The sequence below is a fragment of the Ambystoma mexicanum genome, chromosome 2p, assembly GCF_040938575.1.
Source record: "Ambystoma mexicanum isolate Mex_15411 chromosome 2p, UKY_AmexF1_1, whole genome shotgun sequence".
In the NCBI taxonomy this organism is placed as follows: Eukaryota; Metazoa; Chordata; class Amphibia; order Caudata; family Ambystomatidae; genus Ambystoma; species Ambystoma mexicanum.
In genome coordinates, this window is record NC_090923.1 from 197,554,443 (window position 1) to 197,577,992 (window position 23,550).

Below are 23,550 nucleotides of genomic sequence, written 5' to 3' on the forward strand. Positions count from 1 at the left end.
TTAAACACAAGATGGAGTGTAGTAGAATTGACTAGAAAAAAAACATAAAATAGTCCCCACCACAAAAAATTTTTTAAAGTTATTAACTGTTTGTAACTAACCTTTTTTTGTTTTTTTTTCTTTGCAACTTTTTTGACTCGACCTTCAACATCTGCACGCTGTAGCTCCGATTCGTTTCCGCATGTCCTCCCTTCCTCTTGCGCTGCAACGGGTATATTTTCTGTATCCGCATAGACAGCAAGGAATGAGGCTCCATCGTCTCCTTGAAACATAGTACTTTCATTACTATGTATCAAAATATTGTTAGCATAAAACACGTGAGGACGAACACACAGGTACATCTCAATAGCCAAATACGATTTAAACATTGTGTGCAACAATCAAACGACAAGTATTCGACCAGTGATGATCTATTTCGATGGAACTGTCAGTATCCATACCTCCGGCTCTGCATGGACAGCCATGAATGGTTGTATTGGAGAGGAGGCATCCGCATCTCTCTGAAACACAATACTTGCATTAGTATGCTTTTCAATATTGGAAACATAACACACACTTGGGGTCGACGGCACAGGTACATATAAAGAGATAACTGCAAATGATGCATTGTCCAAAAGAATCAAGGAAAATCCAAATATGATCACATTTCATCGACTTATTTCAACGATTCCTTTACATCTGCATCATCTCAATGAGATGTTGTGATTGAGGTGGAAGCTCCGTCGTCTCCCTGAAACACAGTACTTGGATTAGTATGGTTTTCAATATTGGAAACATAACACCCACTTGGGGTCGAACGCACAGGTACATATAAAGAGATAACCGCGAAAGATGCATTGTCCAAAAGAATCAAGGAAAATCCAAATATGATCACATTTCATCGACTTATTTCAACGATTCCTTTACATCTGCATCATCTCAATGAGATGTTGTGATTGAGGTGGAAGCTCCGTCGTCTCCCTGAAACACAGCACTTGCGTTTATAGGGAAGAAAGTATAGCAAATGGAATCACGTTATATGATCACGCATGATGGAGCTGTCAGTATCCATACCTCGTGCTGCTGAAGAATATCTATGGATGTTGCAAATGTAGTGCGCACTTCCGAAAGCTGTTGCGCCGATTCGTATACTTGAATGTCAGGCTCTGCATCAAGTGTAGGGGTTGACGCTCCATCGACTGCCTGAAACATAGTACTTGCATTAGTGAGGATTACAATTGTGAAAACATAACATACACCTGGGGTCGACAGCACAGGTACATATCAACGGCTAACCACGAATGAAACATTGTGTAGAACAATCAAACGACAAGAATTCCAGCTCTGATGATGATGCTCGATGGAGCTGTCAGTATCCATACCTCCTGATGTTGAAAAACATCTAGAAATGTTGTAGATGTGGTGGACGCTTCAGCATCTCCCTGAAAGACAGTACTTGCATTAGTATGGATAACACTAATTATAACTGAAAACAAACACCAGTGGACGATAACTAAGGTGTATATCAATTGGAAAGCAGTAACCAAACATTCGGTAAAATAATTACACGATAGAATAAAACTATTACTTGACATGCATAAAACAAGTATGTAGCGGATTAGCCTAATAAGATTACCTGATACGCGCTAGAAGTGGTTGATAGCTGCGACCACGTCAAGGATGTAGAATGTTCTTGCTTCAGATTCAAGGGATAGTCAAGAAGTTGTAAAGGTCAATTAATGATTGATAATGAAATGCCAATATTGAAAATAGCCATGTAAGCCGACAGAATACTTGAAAAATGCTCAATACAGCACAGTTCCCTGTCCCCATATATATATACATTGCGTTTGTGGGTTATGAAATCGAAAAAGAATATATTGATAAATGTCATTATTCAAAAAACTATGCACTCATATCAATATCGAAATTATTACAAGGGATAGAACACTTACAATATCAATTAATCCATTCGGCTACACACTACCGCAAGGCCGAAAGCTAAATCCGGACACTTGACTCACCGGTGGCGGAATGTGGACGAATAGAGTGGGAATAGCGTTTTCGAGCAATTTCCGTGTAGTTCGCCGTTTATTCTTCTTTGTTACCCAAGAAGTTGTGTACATGTCCAAGGAAAAGTGCCGGCTGCAGATGCGGTATCGATCGCCCCTCTTGTCCTCTAAGACTTGTTGGACTCTACTTTCCAGCTCATCCAGTGGATATCCGCAATGTCTGACCCATTCTCTTATTCGATCGACAGTTTTCGGGAATACATGCATTGTAGTTCCTTCAGATTTCGCATGGGTCTTCGAAGGGCAACCGCTTATCGAACAGGCAGGCATTGTTGATAAATCTGAAAAGTAAATATCGACATTATTATACAATCTTCAAGAATAAAGATTTGATACAAAAGTAAATGAATCATACAATGATCAATGCAAGGTTTGTTTTGGTCGCAGGAACTGTACCAGTTCATTATGTGCAGCTTAGTATTTGCATAAATTGCAGAAATGTATAAATGATGTGACTAAAATCTGAACATGTGACTCATCCCTTGGATGTTCTGTATTGCACGAGAAGGAAACATGCTTACATCATAGACTGGATCCCCGAAGGATGCAATTCCATGACCATAGACACAGATGAAAATAAATAGATCTATTGATAGCATAGCAATGGAAACTCTAGTCAATAGCAATGAGACCAATGAACATAGCACTATTGTGTACTCTACTCGCAAATAGATAGAAATTTAAAAATCTGCGAAATATGACTAGGATACATGGCCTTACCTTGACCAACAGTCGGATTCAGCAAGCAGAGTAGTATGTTGCAGGAGAATAGGTGGGTGGCCACAGGTAGCACACTGATGGGTTTGCTCTAAGCGGTCACAGAAGTTCACGGATAGCACGACGACGACCAGATTAGCGTAGATCTCGGTGGTTGCCAGGTAACACGTTCAGGAGTTGACTTGCAAAGCACAAAGATTTCTCATGAGACATATCAAGTGGTTTATAAAGTATTTGGAAGATGGGTGTGTTTGTGAATGAATGACGTATGTATGTCGTGGTCTTAGGGGGGCGGCCTGCTTCAAGGGGAGGCCTGGCTGGAGACACGGGGTCTGGGGAGGCCATGTGACCGATGGCCCCTTGGCGTGGGACACCTTTTGAAGTGTACATGTAGTTTGGCACCTTGGCCTTTCGCGCCCCGGACAGCCCCCCCATGCCAGCGAGCATCCACCGGCGCGAACCGCCTTTGATACAGGGGGGTGGGATGGATGGGCCTGGGGCGTGCAGATAAGGCACGGGAAGACTGCTGAATGGAGACACACTTATGTGGATTGCAGGGGGGCGGCCTGCTTCAAGGGGAGGCCTGGCTGGAGACACAGAGTCTGAGGAGGCCATGTGACCGATGGCCCCTTGGCGTGGGACACCTTTTGAAGTGTACATGTAGTTTGGCACCTTGGCCTTTTGCGCCCCTGACAGCCCCCCATGCCAGCGCTCATCCACTGGCGCGAACCGCCTTTATATCAATATACAGTATATCGCCTTTATATCAATGATAGTATATCGTTGCTTATCAATAACAAATGCCACATACCGGAGATTCTTGTGAGCACAGACCCACACTTCAACCGGTGTATTATAGTGGTCAAGACCCTAAGGCCTGTATAATCCAATGGTAATTGTTAGGATAGATATATGTGTGACTTTCATAGAGACATAACCTACTGAAAGACTTTGAACAAGTGTTATTTAGTGCATGCATTATCGAGAATATGTTATGTTAGCTTAGATAGATAGTGACCACCCTGCTTCACAGCGACCAGACCTTCACCCATTCGGAGCACAGATGTCTGACGTCCATCCTTGAATGGAGACACACTTGATTCATTTAAAAAATCGAGACAACCGTTGTTAAAATATATGTGGTGCTTTATTTTGTATCTTATTTTCATGACACAAAAATACACGACTTTAAAGATTATACAGGTCAGGTTGCAGCACAGCGAGAGAAAATCCCCTGTACTGACCCCTGTCACTCGGGAACGTTTCTCTAATGGCACGAACGGCACAGGCGGGTATCACTCTTCGAACGCGGTGTCCAAGCCTCCCGTGAAGCCACCATGTAAAGGAACGATAGGCCACCAGCCTGTACCACCTGTGAAAAGGAATGAAACAAACTGTTTTTAAATGACCCAGATAAGTTTAATAAACGTTTGTTGTCAATGACAATTCTTGTAACTAATGGCATTTTACACGGACAAATGCTATCTAGACAATGCACACTATTCAACGCCTTACATGCGTTACAATGATATGTAGATGTAATTTTGGATATAGTAGAAGAACATGAAATAGGAGTGGCATGACGAGCAGAGTATACTTACTCGTTACTCGGATTACGAGGACGAACAGTTGCTCGAAGTTCGTGCATAAGCACCATCAAGATTCTCAACACGGCCCGTGTGAGGCAGGCTGCCCTGAAGTCTGGCAGCTCGGTGATGCATTGCGGTCGTGGCTCGCCTTCCGAAATGTAGGCCAGGCATCCCGAGTTTTCTCGGCAGCAGCAGTTCTCGTCCTCGGTTGGCATTAGCTCGCACCGATTGCATGTGCACCAGGTGGAGACGCCGTCCATGCGACTAGGCCCAGGCTCTTCATCTGTTGAATCGTCCTCCCAACTGCCGTCCGAATCCCCATCGTTTTCACGTGCTTCCCTTTCCAGTAGTTCCTCCTCGGTATACTCAGGCTCGTACATGTAGGGCATTATTATAGCCATTGTGTGGTAAACAGAGTAAAATAATTTACCGAGATGGTACAGGTGTTCACACGGGCTACAAGCGGCGAAGGTAGCTGTCCAGAGCACTGAAACGAGTCACAGAATACTCAAAGTAACACAGAGAGAGGAATGGAATCGAAAACCTGCTGCTGTGTGTTGTGAAACGGTCTGTTTATACTTATTGAGGAAAGAGGCGTCCTGCCATTTCCATGGCGACACGTCATTAGCTGAAGCGAAGCGAATGTTGACACGAGACGTGCTTTGGCGTTGGGAAATGGGCGGTACGAGTCTGCTGATGACAGGCTCAGGGGCGGTGGAATTGATTTAGTGCCGCAAAAGCAGGTGAGCCAGGGCGATCGGGGAAAAGATAGGATTATCAGAAAATGGCGGCTCCCAGGTGCTTGTTTTCGCGTGCGTTTAATGGACGAAAACTCGGGTAAGGTCCATAGGAAAGTTTTCTAAAATCGAGCCACTTAGCCTTAAAAAAACATGGCCGACCCATAGGGACAATAACATTTTTTACTAGAGTATGCCTTTAATGTATAAGCGCCTAACAAGCCAACAATACATAAGTAAATAAATAAATAGTCCATACATGGTGAAAGTTCAGGACCACAGCCAGTCTACCCACGAGTGGTCCTCGTACTGAAATCTCCCCAATAATGAACCAGCAAATCCTCTAGAGATCCACAAAGATCCCGAGAATAACAGCCAAGGAAGGGACGGCTGGTATGGCCTTACCTAATGCGAGTGTTCATGGCAAAAATAGAAGTTAAAAACTAAAGTAAAATCGCGCATATTTCTCCCAGAGAAAATGACTGCTCTCGAAACATGTCTGCAACAATGTACTCTGGACAGAGGATGCAATGCTAGAATGTTTTGTCCTCAAGGAGAAACAGTACATGTGTCCAAAACCAAACATTGCATTGCACAGAGGTCATGTGTATTCCATGTAGGAGGACCCCGTTCCACCCATCAAGCATGGTGGTGGCAGTGTTGATGGCTTCTGGCTGTTTTAATGTCTTAGAACTGGGCAGCTTGCCACCACACAACAGTGAATTCTGCCTTATAGCAGAGGATTCGAGTGGAGAATGAGAGAATGTTAGGCTATCGGTCAGTGAGCAGAAGCTGATCTGAAAGTGATCCCAAACATACAAGCACATATTCAAAAGAATGACTGCAGAATAATTATCCCTGCTTTTAGAATAGCCTAGTGGATGTGTAGCAGTAAACTCCATCCATTGTTGTCAGAACGTGAAGCGAATAGTCCACTCAAATGTCAGCAAGTTGAAGTTCTACAAGGAGGAATACACCGCAATTCCTCAAAACCAATGTGGGAGACCTGGCAACAGCCACATTTACTTGGCATACATTTTCCCACATGGATGTTGAGTTTTAAAACCTTTTTGGACAAATAAACGTTGCAATGTTTAATGTCGCGATTGTTTTAAATGCGTAATCTATATCTATGTTATGATCTTGGTGCTTGTTTTGAATCGGATGGATGATTGGCGATTATTGCTATCTGTTTTTTCTTTTCCTATTTGTGCAGATGGAAGATATCTGCCTCCTCCACCACCGTATCCTGGGTCTGGTCCTGGGGATGCTGCCCCACGTCCTAATGTACAGTGGAAGTAAGAGAACAACTTGCTTTTGTAATCACTGTTTAATTAAATGCATGTGTTTTTTTTCAAGCCGATGATTTTCAGGGTTTTAATGTGAACGTTGTCTGCTGCCGGGAACGTTGCACTGCAGGAAAGTCAATTCCTCTTAGAACAGCAGTACTGTATATAAAGCTGGGAACAGCAGACCCTGCTTGGACACAGTCGTTGATCCCGTGATGCTAAGCATGTTTTCTGTCGATATTAACGGAATAGGCAGGCAAGCAAAGCATCAGCGACCTAAATGCCCTACCCACACACATTTTCTATCAGGAAAGCACCGGTCCATCTATTTTGGAGGCCTTTGACTTCAAAGCCTAAGCCGGTACCTTTCAACTGCCCTGGTGCGCAGCAAAACCTCTTCCCACCTATCCAGAGAGATTGTTTTACTTGATTTTTCAATCCAAACAAATGCTGAGGCTGCAATGAAATATGCAGTCATGAAACAATGCGTTTACATAATTCGAGACACCCACCTGCATGGCAGACTATAATTCGAGATACCCACCTGCATGGCAGACTGAGTGAGTGCAATCTACCAGATTTGCACCAACTACCACTATATTTAACTACAGTGTTCAATCAACTGGATAACCTTTTGCGACATGCATTTTATTTTTAATCCAAGCCACCAATACCCTCTTTGCACACCTCGACGTGTGTGCTGTAGTTTTAGATTGTGTTGTGTTTTGTGTTTTTGTACCGATATTCTATCACTCTCATTCAGTTAATTGCATTCCATTGTAGCCTCTCCGAGTCCATTTGCAGTGATGTCTTTTAGAATGTCATGGGACGTGTGCAATCCATTTTCTTTTATGGGATTGAATGCACCTCTCTTTATTCTTAGTATGCAGAGTTGATCATATGTTTATATTTATTGTCTTTGCACTTCATATTGCTATGCTTCTTGGTCTTTATTGAAGAGTACATTTTGTATTAAAACTGTTCTATTACTATTGACGAACTGCATCTGGGAATCTGTAATTAGACTCTTGTTTGCAGAATGCATCGGCTCCAACCATGTCTTCTAGCTGTAATGGCTTTAAACTCCAGCTACATTAAATATGATAAGTGCATTCTCCCTTTAAAGATTGAGATGAATAAAAATACACTTTGATGCTCTATTTGTCTATTGCTCCCTAGTCGCTTAGATTGGAGCCTTACAGTATACCTTCTTGCTTATTGCATTCCCCGATGTTGGGATAAAGGATCACATGTTGTGTACAGCCCATTGACGCTCATGTTGATCCTTTCCATAATTTGACAGCAGGGACACAGTACGTTTGCACTCAGCGGTAGCCAGGACCACTCCAGCAAATATTTCATCATTCGCACGGTGGAGTACAAATGTGCAGGGCAACACGTGTATGCCACCTTTTGCCCTACACTTTGGCACTCTGCATTGCAAAGTGAGTAAACGTTGCCTGACATGCTTGCATACCAGGCAGCATTTACTTTTAATTGTGAGCACCGCTTTCCATGCTTGCATGGCAAGTGGCCCTCACAATGCTTCTCGACATCAGAGCATGTCGGGCAGCGTTTAATTGTAATTATACATGCTGCCTGCCATGCATTCATGGCGGCCAGTGCGTACAGTGAATCCCAATGAGGTCTTCCTGCTGTTTGCTGGTACATAAAGCAGGAAGACCTCATAGGGATCTCCAGCATTTGAGCAGGCATGAAAATCCTTGTTGGTGCAAATACTGGAGCATTTGTATGGTGCAGAGGAAGGAAGTAAAATTATTGAAAATGTGGCCTGGTGTGAATGTCCAAAGTTAAAATCCTGCAATTGAACATGATCTCCATTGAGTACAGATCTATGAAGCTGGGAAAGCAGATCAGTGATATGCTTGATCTGGCGGCAGGAACGTCTATTCACAAAAATGTGGCTGGCAGTGTAACATGTACCTGCTGACATCACAAAGCCCTTGACCCTGACAACATCACAGGAAGCAATACCATATGGCCTTTGGCCCTTGTGACATCAAAGTGACTTTGCACAATTTTAAAAAAATATAATAAAATTATATTTTCAACCATGTATTAAGTATAATGCTGCCCTAACATTTAATGGGTACAGATATGATATGTCTGCGACGCACCCAGCAGAAGCATCCTAAACTAGGATCACTGCTTTTTTATGGCAGTACAGATTCATAAAGATAATCACTGCCATCTTATAACTGTTAAAGCCTCAAATGCCAGGTATAACCATAGTATCCGAAACCCTGCAAAATATGATAAGCACAACCTCACATACCGTAATAGCACCATCTTATGCCATGTTACGCCTCATACAAAACATATTGTCATCGTATGCAAACTGCAGCCTCACAAGCCCAACTACTATGAGCATTCCCAGTGCAGTCTTTGTCACCCAAATACCACCATTGTTTAGGTAAAGCCTAAAAGGCAAGATACATGATTCAGCATATTTGATTTTTATAGTGCAAACTAAACTGAATCACTTTGGGTGATCTCAGTTTGAGAAGTTAAGGGAAATGAAGCCCTGTGAAGTAAAGTGATTTGCCAAGAATTGATTATATTGGTAAAGCAGAGGAGATGGGATTTGTGCCCGTTTCACTTTCTCCAATTTACTCACATCTTTCATCTTGGCTGTAATTTAACGCCAACATACTAAGATTTCAGCTATGTGTTCTTTCAGGAGCAGCAACAATTTTTTGCGCTTAATAAAGTCGACGTGTGAAGCACCAAACCACATTCTAAATCAATCAAAAAATGTAAAACAAAAGTTTATCCATACCTGTTGGGGCCAAAACAGACATTTTATTGTGATTGGATGCAGGCGGAACACATTAACTAGTGGTATTCACTCAATTCACTGAGCTATCCCCACCTATTTCTAAGTCCAGTCTATGATATTACAACCTGTAGAGTACAGTTGCTTTCTAGTTAGGAGCGCACCTATCCCTGTATATAAGTTTAAACAAGTGATAAGGCTTGCCTTTTTTGTCGTTTTCCAAATGGAAGTTGGAGAGGCAGAGATGACCCTGATCAAGATTCTTCTAGGAATTACGTCCAATTTTAAGGCAATACCAGATTGAATCTAAGTCAACCTTCTCTAGTAACATTTTAGATCAGATCACATTGGAAGATTGTCTTAAAGGGATAATGCTATGAAAAATGTTATTGGCTAAAAAGATGGCCATAATCAAAAATATATATAAAAAATATCTTTAAACAAAGTTCTTATGTAGAGTTTTGAGCAAATGAGGCTCAAACTCAAAAATTTCAAACACTAGGAGGCATCCATTTTGTGAAAAGGATGAGCCGCCTTTGCTTGTGTTAATTTCTGCCCTTGTGGCGCTAATGAAGCAAAAGCTAGCCAGCTGTAATACACACATGCTACCAGCAGATGGATTTTGCTTCATTATTGCCAGAGAGCACAGGTTAACACAACCTGCTGCTGGTAAGTGCTTTACATTTAAATCTTTTTTGAAAGCACTGCAAAATAAATGCTGCTGTTTTCTTTCTAATTTAGAAAGAAAACCGCAGCATTTATAACGTTGTATGTATGTTTGCAATGCTTCAGCTTTGAGTCTCCTGGGCTTCCCCGACCCGGGTCGGGGGAGCCCAGGAGACTCAAAGCTGAAGCCACAGCATTTAGAAATACAACAAAGTTGTATTTCTGACTGCGCAGCGTCGGCTTTGAGTCTCCTGGGCTCCCCTGGGTCCCATTTTCTGTTAGTGAGGTCGTTCTTGGGTTTTACTCTGTGCGTTGAGACAGGTTTGAGCCCTTTGTTTTGCCCTTGGCAAGCTTCAGCCCTGAAGCTTCCCCCTGGCTCCAGTGTGTCTGGAAGGGCAGGATCTGAGGGAGGATCTCGAAACTCCCCTGTCCTTTGTTTCTATGAATGCCTGAATGCAAATAGTCCTGATTGGCTGTCTGGCTGTCCTTTTAGGACAACCACCCTGCTGTGTGATTGACAGCATAGGCTGTGCGTGAATGGGTGAAACCTGCTTAAAAGGCGAGGGTTTTGGGACTACGGGCAGGGTCGACCACTGGGAGAAACACCCAATGAAGAAACTGTGAACAATGCTTGCTGCTACCTCCTGGACCTTTGATTTGCCCGGTGACAACCTTCTGCTGTGCTGAAACTCTTTTTTCACCTTGACAGAGTAGCTCCGGACAGAACAACTTCTCCCCTTGGGTTAGTGGGACCAATTAACCCTGAGACGACCTCCATGGACCACCATCCCGACTTGCTGTGCCTCTCTGTTGCTTCGGAAGCCAAATGCCATGGGTCGAGTGTCCGAAGTCGAGTGAAACGTGAGCAGCAGTAACAAATCCAGCTAGAAGCTCTAGTAGTCTCTTAAGGACCCTCCAGAATGCAGGAGCTCCAGATCCAGAGTCACCTCGCCAGAGTGCAGGACCGAGGGAGTGAAGGAAGTCCAGCTGATGTCCAAACATCCGCATCAGTGTTGTTTGTTATGCGTTGAAACCGTGAATTTGCCGGTGAACCGAAAAGAGCCCGTAGCTGCTGACAACCTCCCAAGTACCACCGCAGGAGCCCTCTAGACGTCCTCCCTCTTGTCCCCATGACTGAGGCTCAGGAACAAAGGTTTGCAATGCTGTAGCAAGACAGAATCCAGCTGGACCACTCTTCTTCTAACCAGAGGTACTGTTTAGGCCTGAGGTTCTTACCTTATTGCCTTTAGCCACACTCTTCTCATTTGAGAATTGCATTGGCTTACATTTTACAAGTTGATTCCAACTCTCTTCTCACAGGCTTAACAGCTTGTGACCCTCCTAGTGATTTTTCTAAGACGCTCTAACTTTGATCTAAGAGGTGCATCAGATCCATAGACTGTGTCCCAAATGACTTTGGTTGTCCTGGTTCCCAGGAGACTCTTATAACTCCATTGACTTTGATATTGTTTGCCCCTCATAGGTGTTAGCTTGTTGTGTACTGGTACAGCTGGGAAAGGCTTATCTATATTTCTTTGGAAGACTTAGTTTTCCTCACATTTACAGAGAAACTGTCATGATATGATATGATATAGCATTAATAACGCGCCTATGCACAAGTGTTACAAGGCGCGACGAGGCAAGAGAGGGGGAACAGAGGGAAGACAAAGATAGCGATATTACTAGGCCAAGTGAAATTGAGATCACGCAAGTGTGGGGGAGAGGAGAGAGTTTACGTGCAGGGGCAAGAGGGAGGGGCACTGCAATACATAAGATCAAAAGTAAGAATAAATAAAATAAGTAAAACAATAGGTAAAGGTGCGGCCAGCTAGTGGCAAGTGCAGGGTTAAGTGCAGACCTCAAGTCTTGAGAGCTTGTGGGGACTAACCCTTTTGCTTCCCTAACCCTTTTTTTCTACAACATCAGAATCTGCAAAGTTTAATAGTTTAATATATAAATGCCATTACTGTCCTTGTGATTGAAGTCACCTGCGGGTGTAGGAATTGTGTAAGAAGCATATCCAAAGATTATCTTGATTCTGAAAAGTAATTTTAAAGTATATTTACATTGTTACAACAAATTGCCTTTTATAGTAAGCATATTTAAAAATTGATGTTAATTAAATAAATAACTATTTATAACAGAAACCTTGAGTGTAAGTGGTACTTGGCTGCTTGTATTTACGGATTTCATTTGTACAGCTCTACAGCTCACATTTAGCCCACTTGAGATAGGCCTGGCTGTTCAGTCACACTACCAATGTGTGTAGTACAGACCTTTACCAAAAGGTGGGTTACCTAATACCAAGCAGACAAGTGGTGTGTAGTCTCACACAGTGTGACTGCACCAAATCTTACCCAACAGAGTGCATGTTTGCTTTGTGGCTAATGCATACACTTGTTACTGCTACAATGTTAGTTTTGCTGCTTTTGCTATCTTCAGCTTAGATTTTCTCCATGTCTTGCTGTATTTTCTGTGGTACCGCTGTCTCGGTGAGTAACGTTTGTCACCTGCGCAGTATTTGGCTGGGGAGGGGCAGAAACTATGGATGATTTATTCATCCGCCTCCCAACACTGATGTGACATTGAGCTTGTAGGTACTGGCTTTCGGTCAGTGAGAATGTTTCTAAATGACTCTTCACAATGCATAGTCTTGGCTATGTTAGGTAAGATTTTCATAGCAATGATACATCTTCCTGACCTTTGCCAACCTCAGTACCTGTTGCTTTTACTGGTGGATTATTTTTCCTTATACCTCTGTGAGTAGGAACCTTTTTCTACTCTCACAGAATCCTTTGACAACTTTTGGGCAATAAGTACCTATTGTTGCTGAGATGTGCCCTAGGGGCTCCCCTTTTAACTTTCTTTGGCTAACCTTGTGATTCTTTGGCTAACCTTGTGAGGACAACAGTTTGGATCCCTTTTTCATTTCATTAGGTGAGACCAGCACCTCCCACCCTATATTGAGTGCTGGGGAGATACTGAGTATCCCCTTTTTCATTTAAAATGTAACATTTATGTTACAAGGACAAACTTACATTCTAATGGCTGGTGGCAGTGAACCTTTTTATTAATTCAGTGCACCTTAACCGTGGGCTGTTTGCACAGTCCCCAGTAAAGGCACCCATGGCTGCTCATTTGAGAAAAATGGCCCCTGTCTAGTTTCTTTTCGCCATTTTAGTGTTCCTTGTCCTTTCCTGTTCCTTTCCCTGACATCCAGGGTGGGAAATTCCTTTGTGGGATTTTTATCTTCTGTGGGAGACCTGTGGACACCCCGGCCAGGCTCCAGAGTGTCTGTGAAGGCAGGAAGCTAGGGAGGAGTTAAAAGTAATTTGTCTTCCAGCCTAAGTGTGCAAATCTAGTTCAAACTGGGAGGCTGGCTGTCCTCGAAGGATTGCCAACCCCCCCAAGTTTGAATGTTGCAAGGCTGTTTGATTAGCTGGGTTACTGCATAAAAGTCAGATCCTGAAAGCTGAAGAGGTAATCGACCACTGGAACCAAAACCAAAGAGGAAGATGAAGATGTTGCCGCTGTAACGATTTCCATTGACCAGAGAGCCTGCTGTGTAACCGGAGCCTGCTGTAGCCCTTCCTTCCAATCGACCTGGGGACTCCGAAAACGACAAACCTGACCCAGAGCCTTGTGAAACCACCAGACACACGAAGACCAGCATTCTTAACCAACCCATGCCATGCTGCGACCTTGAGGGGCTGCAATACACCAATACTCTGGTACCTCGAGCCATTGTGCGGTGCACAGTCTTACGAATTCTGAATCTCACTGAAACTTCGTGGGCATCCTGCTGGATTTCTAGAGGCACAAATTTAGTCCGAAAAGTCCCTTCACCGGAGTGCCGGACCTTGCAAACAACGAGAATCTGACCAGCAATGTTCTGTTTTCTTCTGTGCTCCTGAAAAAGGCGTCAAATCCACATAACCGCATCCAGCCACGAGGAAAACCTTCCCTAGAGCCTTCCCTGAGATCCTTGCTGCAAAAGTCTTTCCAGTGTTCAGTGTTCTTAATGAAGGAATTCAACAACCAGGTTTTTGACTGCAGATCCTGACGTCCTTCTGCTGCAAAATCATCTGTGCTGAGGCACTGTGCTGGCTTGGGTATTTACTTACCTTAAGTCTTGTAATTCCTGTGTAGTTTTGGGATGTTTTCTGTGATTGGGAGTGCCCTCGTCCAGTGCCCCCAGGCCCCTGCTCGAATCCTCGTAGGGTGTCTTCTGTGAAGCCCCTGGAGCCCTGTCAAGCCCCTGGACCCTCAACTAACTCTAAAGTAAACTACGTACTTGTTCTAACATTCTTCCTTAGGAACTCTGACCTTTGCTACTTAAGAACCTATCCTGACTTGCCTGTTGGACACTGGACCCTAGTGACCCCCCATCTGCCACTGAGAACACTCATGCTCCAAGCATAAGGGTAAGACTTCCAAGGATTGGGCCTTATGCCTAGAAAAGAAGTTGGTTGGTAACTGTAATCTGAGAGTGAACAGTTAGAAAAGTTATTACTTAGCTTAGAAATGTTCTGCCAACATCTTTTTTTCCTTAGAAACTGTTTTACCATTCTAATAGAAAGTGGATGCAAGGTTATTTTACTCACTGGTAAATTGGCTGGGCGTCTTTCCCAAAAGTAATGTTGTTCGCTTCACTGACTATTTCTTTCAGAGAATAGGTGTATAGGTTTCCCAACTGGGTCTTGCTTCCCCTGACTTGTTGTTCACCTGTCCAGAATAAATCTGCATTACTTTTTACTTACCTAGAATAACCTTCAGTCATTTCATGAAGTGTAACACTGGGTTTTTCTTTCCCTGGTCTGTTGTAGACGGACACAAAAACAGTCTGGGGTGTATCCCTGCGTTTAAGTTGCTGATGGCTCCTTTAAAAAGTGCATAGGTTTTACTTTGAGTACAATTGTGTTATCCTAAATTAAGTTAGTTATTGCTTCCCTTAGTCTGTGAACTGAAAAGCAACTGTAATTGAATAGTACACACCAAGGTCCAACTCCCCTAGATTAACTGTGTTATCCTGAATCAGAGTTATAGGATTATACTGTTCCTAGAATCTGCGTTTCAATATATCATAAACGTATATTGTCCAAGTGACTTACCATGTGATTTCTTGCTGAGCATCACGGTTTAACTGACAGGGTCTACTACCCTTGAATTACTTTAAAGTAATATGAAATTAATTTATGGTCTTACTCCCCAAGAATAGGTGTGACCTATACTGAATGTGTTGGATAAGGTCTGACTTCCCTAGCAATACTGCTATTTTCTAAATAAGTGTACTTTAAAGCATATTGCTGTTTTTTATAATTGTGGTTATATAAAATGTGATAGTACTTCTTTCCCCCAAGATTTACCTGGGCCTACTTGTATTTTAATAAACCATTTATTTTTACAATACAGAGGCCCTCATTAGGACCCTGGCGTTAAGGGGTTAACGGCGCCGTAAAAGGTGTTGGCGCCGTTAAACCCTTAACGCCTGATTACGAGGTCCCTTTGCGGGACCCGACCTTAACGGCTGGTCTAGACCTGCCGTTAAAGTAGGGGCCCGCAAAGGGACTCTCGAGGTAAGTAGGGTACCGCAATTTGCCCAATGGGGCATGAATGTGAATGGGGAAGGGCCATGATGGCATGGGGAATTACCGCCCTTCCCCATTCCGCCATGGCGGACCCCGGCATCGATCATGGTGCTAATAGCACCATGGTTTTCCGCCGGAGTTCTAATGAGGGCCATAGTGTTTCAGTGTTTCTTTGGACCATTTGTCGTAGAATCGTTGTGCTGATTCTACAGCCCTCTCTCCCTCCTAAGATAAGCTGCTCTGTCTATGCTACCATTAACTCAGGTGGTACAGCTTTATACTAAGAGTGGAGTCTTGTACTGCCTCAGTTGAATGGTTTTACTAAGTGTGGGATATATTTACCCACTCAGCAGTACTTCCCCCAAATCACTAAGCTGCATTTCAGCAGAAACAGCAAAATGGCTGCGCTAGCTCCTGGGAGCACCATTGACTCCCACCAAAATTGCGTTTTGCAATGACGAAAAGATGGCTGCACCACCTTCCAAGCACTTATTGGCCAGGATGGAACAAGGAGGCACACTGAAAAAGCCTGTCAGTGTGTTGCTTACATGTACAAAATAAGGGGAGTGAAAAAGCAGCACTGCTTGCTGCAAGGCCAAAGTTCGCAGCGAAAAAGGGAATATTTCATCTTCAAAATGATGCCGCTCTGATGCTATTTTCCCCTGTTCTTCATCACACTACCTTTATCAAAAAGACCCTGTCATGCCTAGCCATATCCACATTGTGCTTCAGCAGAAGAAAACATGATTCCTGAATGACAGGCTCTGTGCCAGCCAAATCTGAGAAAATCGACTAAAACGTTACTTCAGCTGCATGGAAAAACGCTTAAAGGTTTGCTACAAAATGTCAAAAATCACTGCTTCAAAAGAAATGTTAGCTTTCTGTGCACATGTCAATTTCATGCAGACCTTTGCCTTGTACAGACTGTTGCGTTAAAGAAGCTGGCTACAGCTACAGAACAGTATTGGGAAGTCAGATGGAAAAACCGAATTTGAAAGGAGATGCTAGCAGCTGTCACCACATGTGTCAAAAATGCCTGTTTTAAAAGTACTATGTTGAACAAAAACTTATCCTTGCCTAGCAATGTGAAAGAGGATTGTGCTGTAAAATACATGTATGAGATGTCAACCTGGGAGAAATCGGCTCAAAACATGTTTCTGCTTGGGGGGGATGCTAGCAACAGGCGGCCATTCACAGTAGATCCTAGGACACAAGTGATAATTTCTACCTTCGCAGACTTTGGTCTGTTACCCAAGCCCTTACAATGGCACTCCTGCAACACCAACCTGTGAAGTCATAAACCTTCAATCAAACTGCGAAACCCCCATCCTCCCTCTAGGGGCAATGACAGTTGGGCAATGACAGTTGGTGGTAGCTGAAGAGAAAAAAAAGGGCCCAGGGAAGGAACAAGGATGCCCATTTGTGTCAAAGACTATTTTTTAAATAAAACTTGTAAGACTTTTATCTTTGCAACAGGACTTTACAAAAATTTAAAAAGTTTTACAGTTTAAATATGATTTTCGTGGCTTTCAAAGAAGATATCTTGGCTGTCAATAGCATGTATGGGACACAAACGCCAGAAGAATGTGAGTCATGGGGAAAGGACATATGATGGAACGTTAAAAATGATTAGAAATAGGCCTATGATAGTATGTACACACACCTAAAGTTATAGAATTTTAGGCCAAATGTTTCACATTAAAAATGACCAAAGATTATTAGAAGGGCGAAACATTGGTTACAGACTGCAAAGTTGGACTGGCATGTTCTGCATAAAATATGTAACCTGCTTATGTAATTTGTTAAGATGCCCCAACTATATAGTCTTGGAGGTAGGCTTAGCTCAGTTCTGCCCACCAATAATTCTGTAATGTCACCAGGCTCTATATAAGAGGTGGTTGACAGAAGTCTGGACACACTTTTTCCTGAATTTCCTGCGCTTGCATTCCTGATCTTCCACATTCATCTTGCCAGACTCCAGATCCCACAGAAAAGCCAGAGCATAGTTGTATCCTATCGCAGCAAGGCCAAAGCATTGCTTACCATTCCAGCAAGGCCTCAATCCTGAAACCCCACCAAAAATCCCAATACTATACAATAATAGGGAGAAGCTGTGGTATTTTTTTTGGGAAGCATCCTGAAACCAGCCTGGCTTTTGCCCACTAACTGCATGCCCGCTGCTACCCTGCCATTCAGTGACCCGAATTGCCCAGCTGTACTTGCCACCCGGTTGCCAGAATTGCCCAGCTGTTTGCTGTAAGGCTCGACTGCTGTGTGGTGACCAGACCCAGTTGGCTGTTCCAAAATTCCAAACCCAAGCGTGGAATGTATCTCCTCATCCCAGAGAAACACATCGGGCCTCATTACGAGGTTGGAGGTAGCCATGGAGCGATTAGCTCCATGGCTGCCTCCAAAACCCTACCGACTCCGCCCTGGTGAATGGAGCAATTACCGGTCCATTCGAAGGTTGGCGGGACCGGTAATTCCCCATTCACCAGGGCCCTTCCCCATTCCCATTGAGCCCCGAAAGGGCTCAATGGGAATTGGGAAGGCGCTAATAACGGTACTGCAAATTGCGGTACCGTTATTAGCTCCAGAGTCCCTTTGCGGGTCCCGTCCTTAACACCTGGAAAAACCAGGCGTTAAGGGAGGACCCGCAAAGGGAACTCGTAGTAGGGCGGTAAGGGATTACCGGCACCAGTGCCCTTACCGGTGCCAGTGATCCCTTACCGCCCACCGTGTAATGAGGCCCATAGTCTCCCCATCTTGACCCTTTTGTTTTTGTTTCCCTCGCTAAGCAATCATATCCATATAACTTGTTAAAACTGTTAGAATTGTCTGTGCACCCTGCCCTTGATTTTTCTAAGTGCAAACGGCATCTCTCTTTTAATTTCTGTCTGGTGTAAATCATAAGCCGTTAGTCATATTTTGAGTAATCAAACTAATTTCCAGTTAAAGTTGAGCGCTGGGGTGACAAGCGATTAGCTCCATGGCTGCCTCCAAAACCCTACCGACTCCGCCCTGGTGAATGGAGCAATTACCGGTCCATTCCAAGGTTGGTGGGACCGGTAATTCCCCATTCACCAGGGCCCTTCCCCATTCCCATTGAGCCCCGAAAGGGCTCAATGGGAATTGGGAAGGCGCTAATAACAGTACTGCAAATTGCGGTACCGTTATTAGCTCCAGAGTCCCTTTGCGGGTCCCGTCCTTAACACCTGGAAAAACCAGGCGTTAAGGGAGGACCCGCAAAGGGAACTCGTAGTAGGGCGGTAAGGGATTACCGGCACCAGTGCCCTTACCAGTGCCAGTGATCCCTTACCGCCCACCGTGTAATGAGGCCCATAGTCTCCCCATCTTGACCCTTTTGTTTTTGTTTCCCTCGCTAAGCAATCATATCCATATAACTTGTTAAAACTGTTAGAATTGTCTGTGCACCCTGCCCTTGATTTTTCTAAGTGCAAACGGCATCTCTCTTTTAATTTCTGTCTGGTGTAAATCATAAGCCGTTAGTCATATTTTGAGTAATCAAACTAATTTCCAGTTAAAGTTGAGCGCTGGGGTGACAAGGTTGGTTTCTCGAATCAACCTTACAGCTTACTGTGTCCCTCTTTAACAATATAGTCTAGATAATTTAGTTTAAGTCAAATTTGCCTTTCTCTCAAAACCGATTTTTCTTATTTTTAACTGCTCTATTTTCCTAAATAATCCATCCATAGATCTACAAATCCAACAAATGAAACGTAGTGATCACTGTATTTTGAAATTTGCTTGTATGATGGATGTGACCACATCTGACACCACCTACAAATTGCCTATAGAAGTGAATGCTGGGGGGAACCGTCTTCGAGTAAACGGAAACCAAATACACAACCTTGGCACTAAGCTTATGAATATCCTAGCTGGACAGGGAATTGACTACATTCCGCTGTTGACTGATTACATCATTGATGGCAATTCTTCCATGTGTTATGGACGATTACATAAACATCTATACAGCAAAGCCTTTCATGAAGAAAAAAAGTGCAGAGAGATCTGAGAGCAATAAAAAAAGGTATGCTGAGGAAAGATGTGCAAGAAGCGGTTAAGGCTAGACATGTGCAATATCGAAATTGGGCAAAATCTCACTCCATTATCATTGATCAAGACCGGGCGGAATTAATGCTAAACCTACTTGTTACTAAGAACACACGAGAAATTTGGCAGATCCTGAACAAGGACTGTTCGAAACATACACCTACGCCAACAAACAGAATCTCAGGAGATGCTTGGGTATTGCATTTTTCAACGATTTTTAAGAAACCATCATTCCAGACAACGAATATAAGAAATGTGGAGGAAACCCAATGGGCCGTCAAAATGTCACTGGATGAGATTGTGAGAGCAATAACGGCACTAAAAAACTCACGTGCCGCTGGACCTGATTTGATCTCAAACGTGGCGCTTAAAAAACATCCTCATGATTGGGCTCGCTTAATTGAAAAGTTGTACTAAAATATTGCAGTGTCAATGAAACTACCTGAATCATGGACCACTGCAATAGTGGTTCCAATTCACAAGAAGGGCAACCAAAACGATCCTAACAACTATCGTCCAATTACCCTCCTTGATACGATTGGAAAATTTTTCGGATCGAACCTACGCAAACAACTTGCAAAATGGGCTGAGGACTCCCAGATTATAGACATCCGCCAAACTGGATTCACGAAAGGTGTTGGGGTAGATGTTAATCCCCTAATCCTTACCATCTTGAAATTGGAAACGCTGAAGGCAAATGGCAAAAGTCATCTTGCCTTTGTAGATATGAAACAGGCTTTTGACAGTGTAAATCGCGGTTTACTTTGGGTAAAATTGGCAAAATGGTAATGTCCGGCAAAACTCCTTGAACCAATTATAGCACTTCATACTCAAAACTCTATGAAAGTAAGATTAAATATTGGCGGGGATCTATCAGATACGATTGCAACGCAAAAGGGAGACAAACAAGGGTGCCCTCTTGCTGCTGAGCTCTTCAAGCGCTTCCTAGCCGACCTGCCGAACCACCTTGCACAAGTTCATTGTTTTCCACCAATGGTTAATCGGATCCCAATCAGATGCATTATATATGCAGATGATCTTGTATTGGTGGACAGAACTCAAATAGGCCTACAGCAATTACTTGCATCCCTACACGAGTACATGGTTAGCAATGAGCTAACAATTAATACAGCAAAAACAAAAATTGTGTCAATTGGGAATGTAAAAAATAAGAAAGACAAATCATTTAGGTGGACGGTTGCTGGCGAATTTATTGCCTCTGTAGACTCCATCAGATATTAGGCAATCCAATTTAACAACTCGGTTTGCGAATACCATTGGGTGATAGAATTGAAAAATAAAATGCAGATGCTTGCGTTGCAAGGAGCAAAAATCAATAGAAGATACAGAAAGTTTTCATTGGAACCCGTCCTCAAATTTTACCTACAAAAAGTTATGCCAATCATAAGCTTTGGTGCTGAGGCGGGGTGGAATGTCAATGAGCAAATCTGGCATTCGTTGGAAGGGCGGTTCTGGCGATATGTGTTGAGACTGCCACAATCGACATCTATGACGGTACTGAGACATGAACTGTCAATAAACTTGTTACATACAAGAGTAATATGGAACTCTATTGCGGCAATGCGAAAGATGTCTCTAGAGTTTCCGTCGCCAGCATATCAAATATTTGGAAACGAGTATGATCCAAACAGCAAAAACCTACTCAGTCTTTGGTTCCACCGATTAAGGTCATTCTTGAAGGCAGCATATATTAATAATCAAGAGCTACTAAATCGCCCGCAACATGCCAAGAAGAGATTTGAAAATTGGGCATGGATCATAAATCAAAAATCTCGAAACAAGATGGACTCAATTAAATTCTTGGGATATGACTACAAAAAACTAAATATATACCCATGATATTTGATCCAATGTCCTTCTCGTCACCATCGAGATCAATTTCTGAGGCTCAGGACAAACAACTTGAAAACAAACGAAATGCTCTGGAAAAGAAAGGACAAGTCAATAAAAGATAATGTCTGTCGGTTTTGTGGAATGGCTATTGAAACTTCAAAACACTTGCTAATCGAGTGTGAACAGACTGTAATCCAACGATCACTACATCTTGGAAAGTTTGCTCCATTAGATGACGACATGAATGGGTGGTGGGCCAGATGCATCTCAGGGAAAAATATAAAACTTGTATATGCAACTGTAAACTATATGGACATGATCTTAAAAGTAGCTGTCTAATCAACTTCTAATTTGTGCTCGATTGAAAGATTGCAACATGTTAGAACAGAGTGGGATGCGTATCATTATGTTGGGATACTTGAAAGCAAATGCAGAGAACTTAGCTTTTTCTTTTTTCTTTCTTCTTGTCTCTTTTCTGTATTGTCCTTGCACTTGTCTCTTGTATATTTTGGATGTTATCATTATTATTAGATGATGTACAGATTTTTTTTTCTGTCTTTCTTTTTGAAACAAACGTTTTTGCCTGGTGTTTAAACTGTAGTTTCTTTCAAATAAAAAAAAAATACATATTTCTTTTCCTAAAACTGAACCCCATTCCACCCCGAAAATCTCATCCAAATCTTCCGCTACCCCCATCCTTTCACTATGATATTGTCCCTGTGATATACATCTGTTCCCCAGCCCAAAACCCGCATTCGAATTCAGTGTTTTTCACCTGTTTTATTTAAAAACGTTTTTGCATTTAAAAATGCTTCTGTGAAAAAATGCAAATTTCCAACGTGTGATTTGGCTGCACTGGGTTTTCAATTTCAATTGAACTGTATGCTTTTGTGATACCTTACCTTATGGTTGCTAGTGATATAACATCCCTGATACTGTGATAAAAAATATGCACAGCATTATTTCAAAACATATATAATTAATTATTTATCAAAATCTGAGTATCATTTTAGGCCTTTGCAAAGGGTTTAAAATCCGTTTTTCCCTCTTATTTTGTGAGGGAAGGTCGGATTTTGATTCTGTTCGCTGCCTCTTATCCCTAACTGCCTGCTGATTATTTGTGGGTTGCGGGAAAATTGCGGGAGAAAACCTTAACTTGGGTGCTATCTATCCTAATTCAAAAAGTGCTCCTATTCAATTGTGCTTTGGATATGTTCATGTAGAAGGTTAACCAAGTGTAGTTCAGTCGTTTTTATTGTAATTATCACCCCATTGGTGATTTCTGCCCAATATAAAAATGTGTGTTATTTTTGTGAATTCTAAAAATAAATAAATATAGTATTTTCACCAACCGGCTTGGTTCAGGTTCCATTGTGAACCAGGGTATTTGTAAAAGGGGGTATGAGACAGGTCGGGTATCGGCGCAATTTGAATTCATTGAAAGTAAAGAAAAAGCATTCCTATTGACCTCCACATCACAGGATAAGACCAAGTGTCCTGGTCCGGTGTGAGACGCCCGATTGATATCCTTAACATAAGCCCTTAGTTGGACTTCAGAAAAACTGTCCTAGCAGGCTACTGGTTGAATATATGCTTGTTCCTAAGTATAAATGACCAGACCTTTTTCACTTTTTCCATATTATAACATTTTGTGAATAACACTCTTTTTCTTCCCTTTTCATCCACAAAAGGAGTGGAATACAGAGCTGAACACATTATGCGTCAAAAATGTCACACTTTTAACAATTCTGCTTGGTCTGCTACATGCTGGTAGTGTGATTTCTGATCTCAACTTTTTGAAACCAGATAAAGCTAAAATCCAGTACAGGAGAGAAGCGCCTAATTGTGCTGTAATTAGAGTCAGCTGCACAATTATTGATCTGTGCGTGCAACACGCGCAGAATTTGATGGCCACTTCTAAATTGTTTTCTGCAGCATAACACTAGCTGCTGCGTCTGGCACATCCTGTTCCCAAGGCAGATTTCAAACTTTTTGGGGGGGATGATGTGCTTTTTTCCCCTGTTTTATGCCACTCTCCAAGATGGCCGCACCAGCATTCGGGCTGGGATCATTGTCTTGTCTGGCCCCAGGCCCACTGTGATGAGCTACTCTTTTCCTACATCTGCCAATCCGGGCCACCGGGAGGTGGGAGCCGGCACCAGCAAACGAAGGCCCATAACTTTAAACC

General features: G+C 42.8%; 1 protein-coding gene across 6 annotated transcripts in view; it reads left to right on the forward strand.

Moving 5' to 3' along the window:
* Positions 1-23,550, forward strand: part of LOC138566340 (protein SSUH2 homolog) — a 620,994-nt gene that overhangs the window by 380,985 nt on the left and 216,459 nt on the right. For all 6 annotated transcript variants that reach the window (XM_069643482.1, XM_069643483.1, XM_069643485.1 and 3 more), the window contains exon 4: positions 6,311-6,392. In XM_069643482.1, coding sequence (XP_069499583.1) covers positions 6,311-6,392 — 82 coding nt within the window. The remainder of the gene's footprint in view (positions 1-6,310; positions 6,393-23,550) is intronic.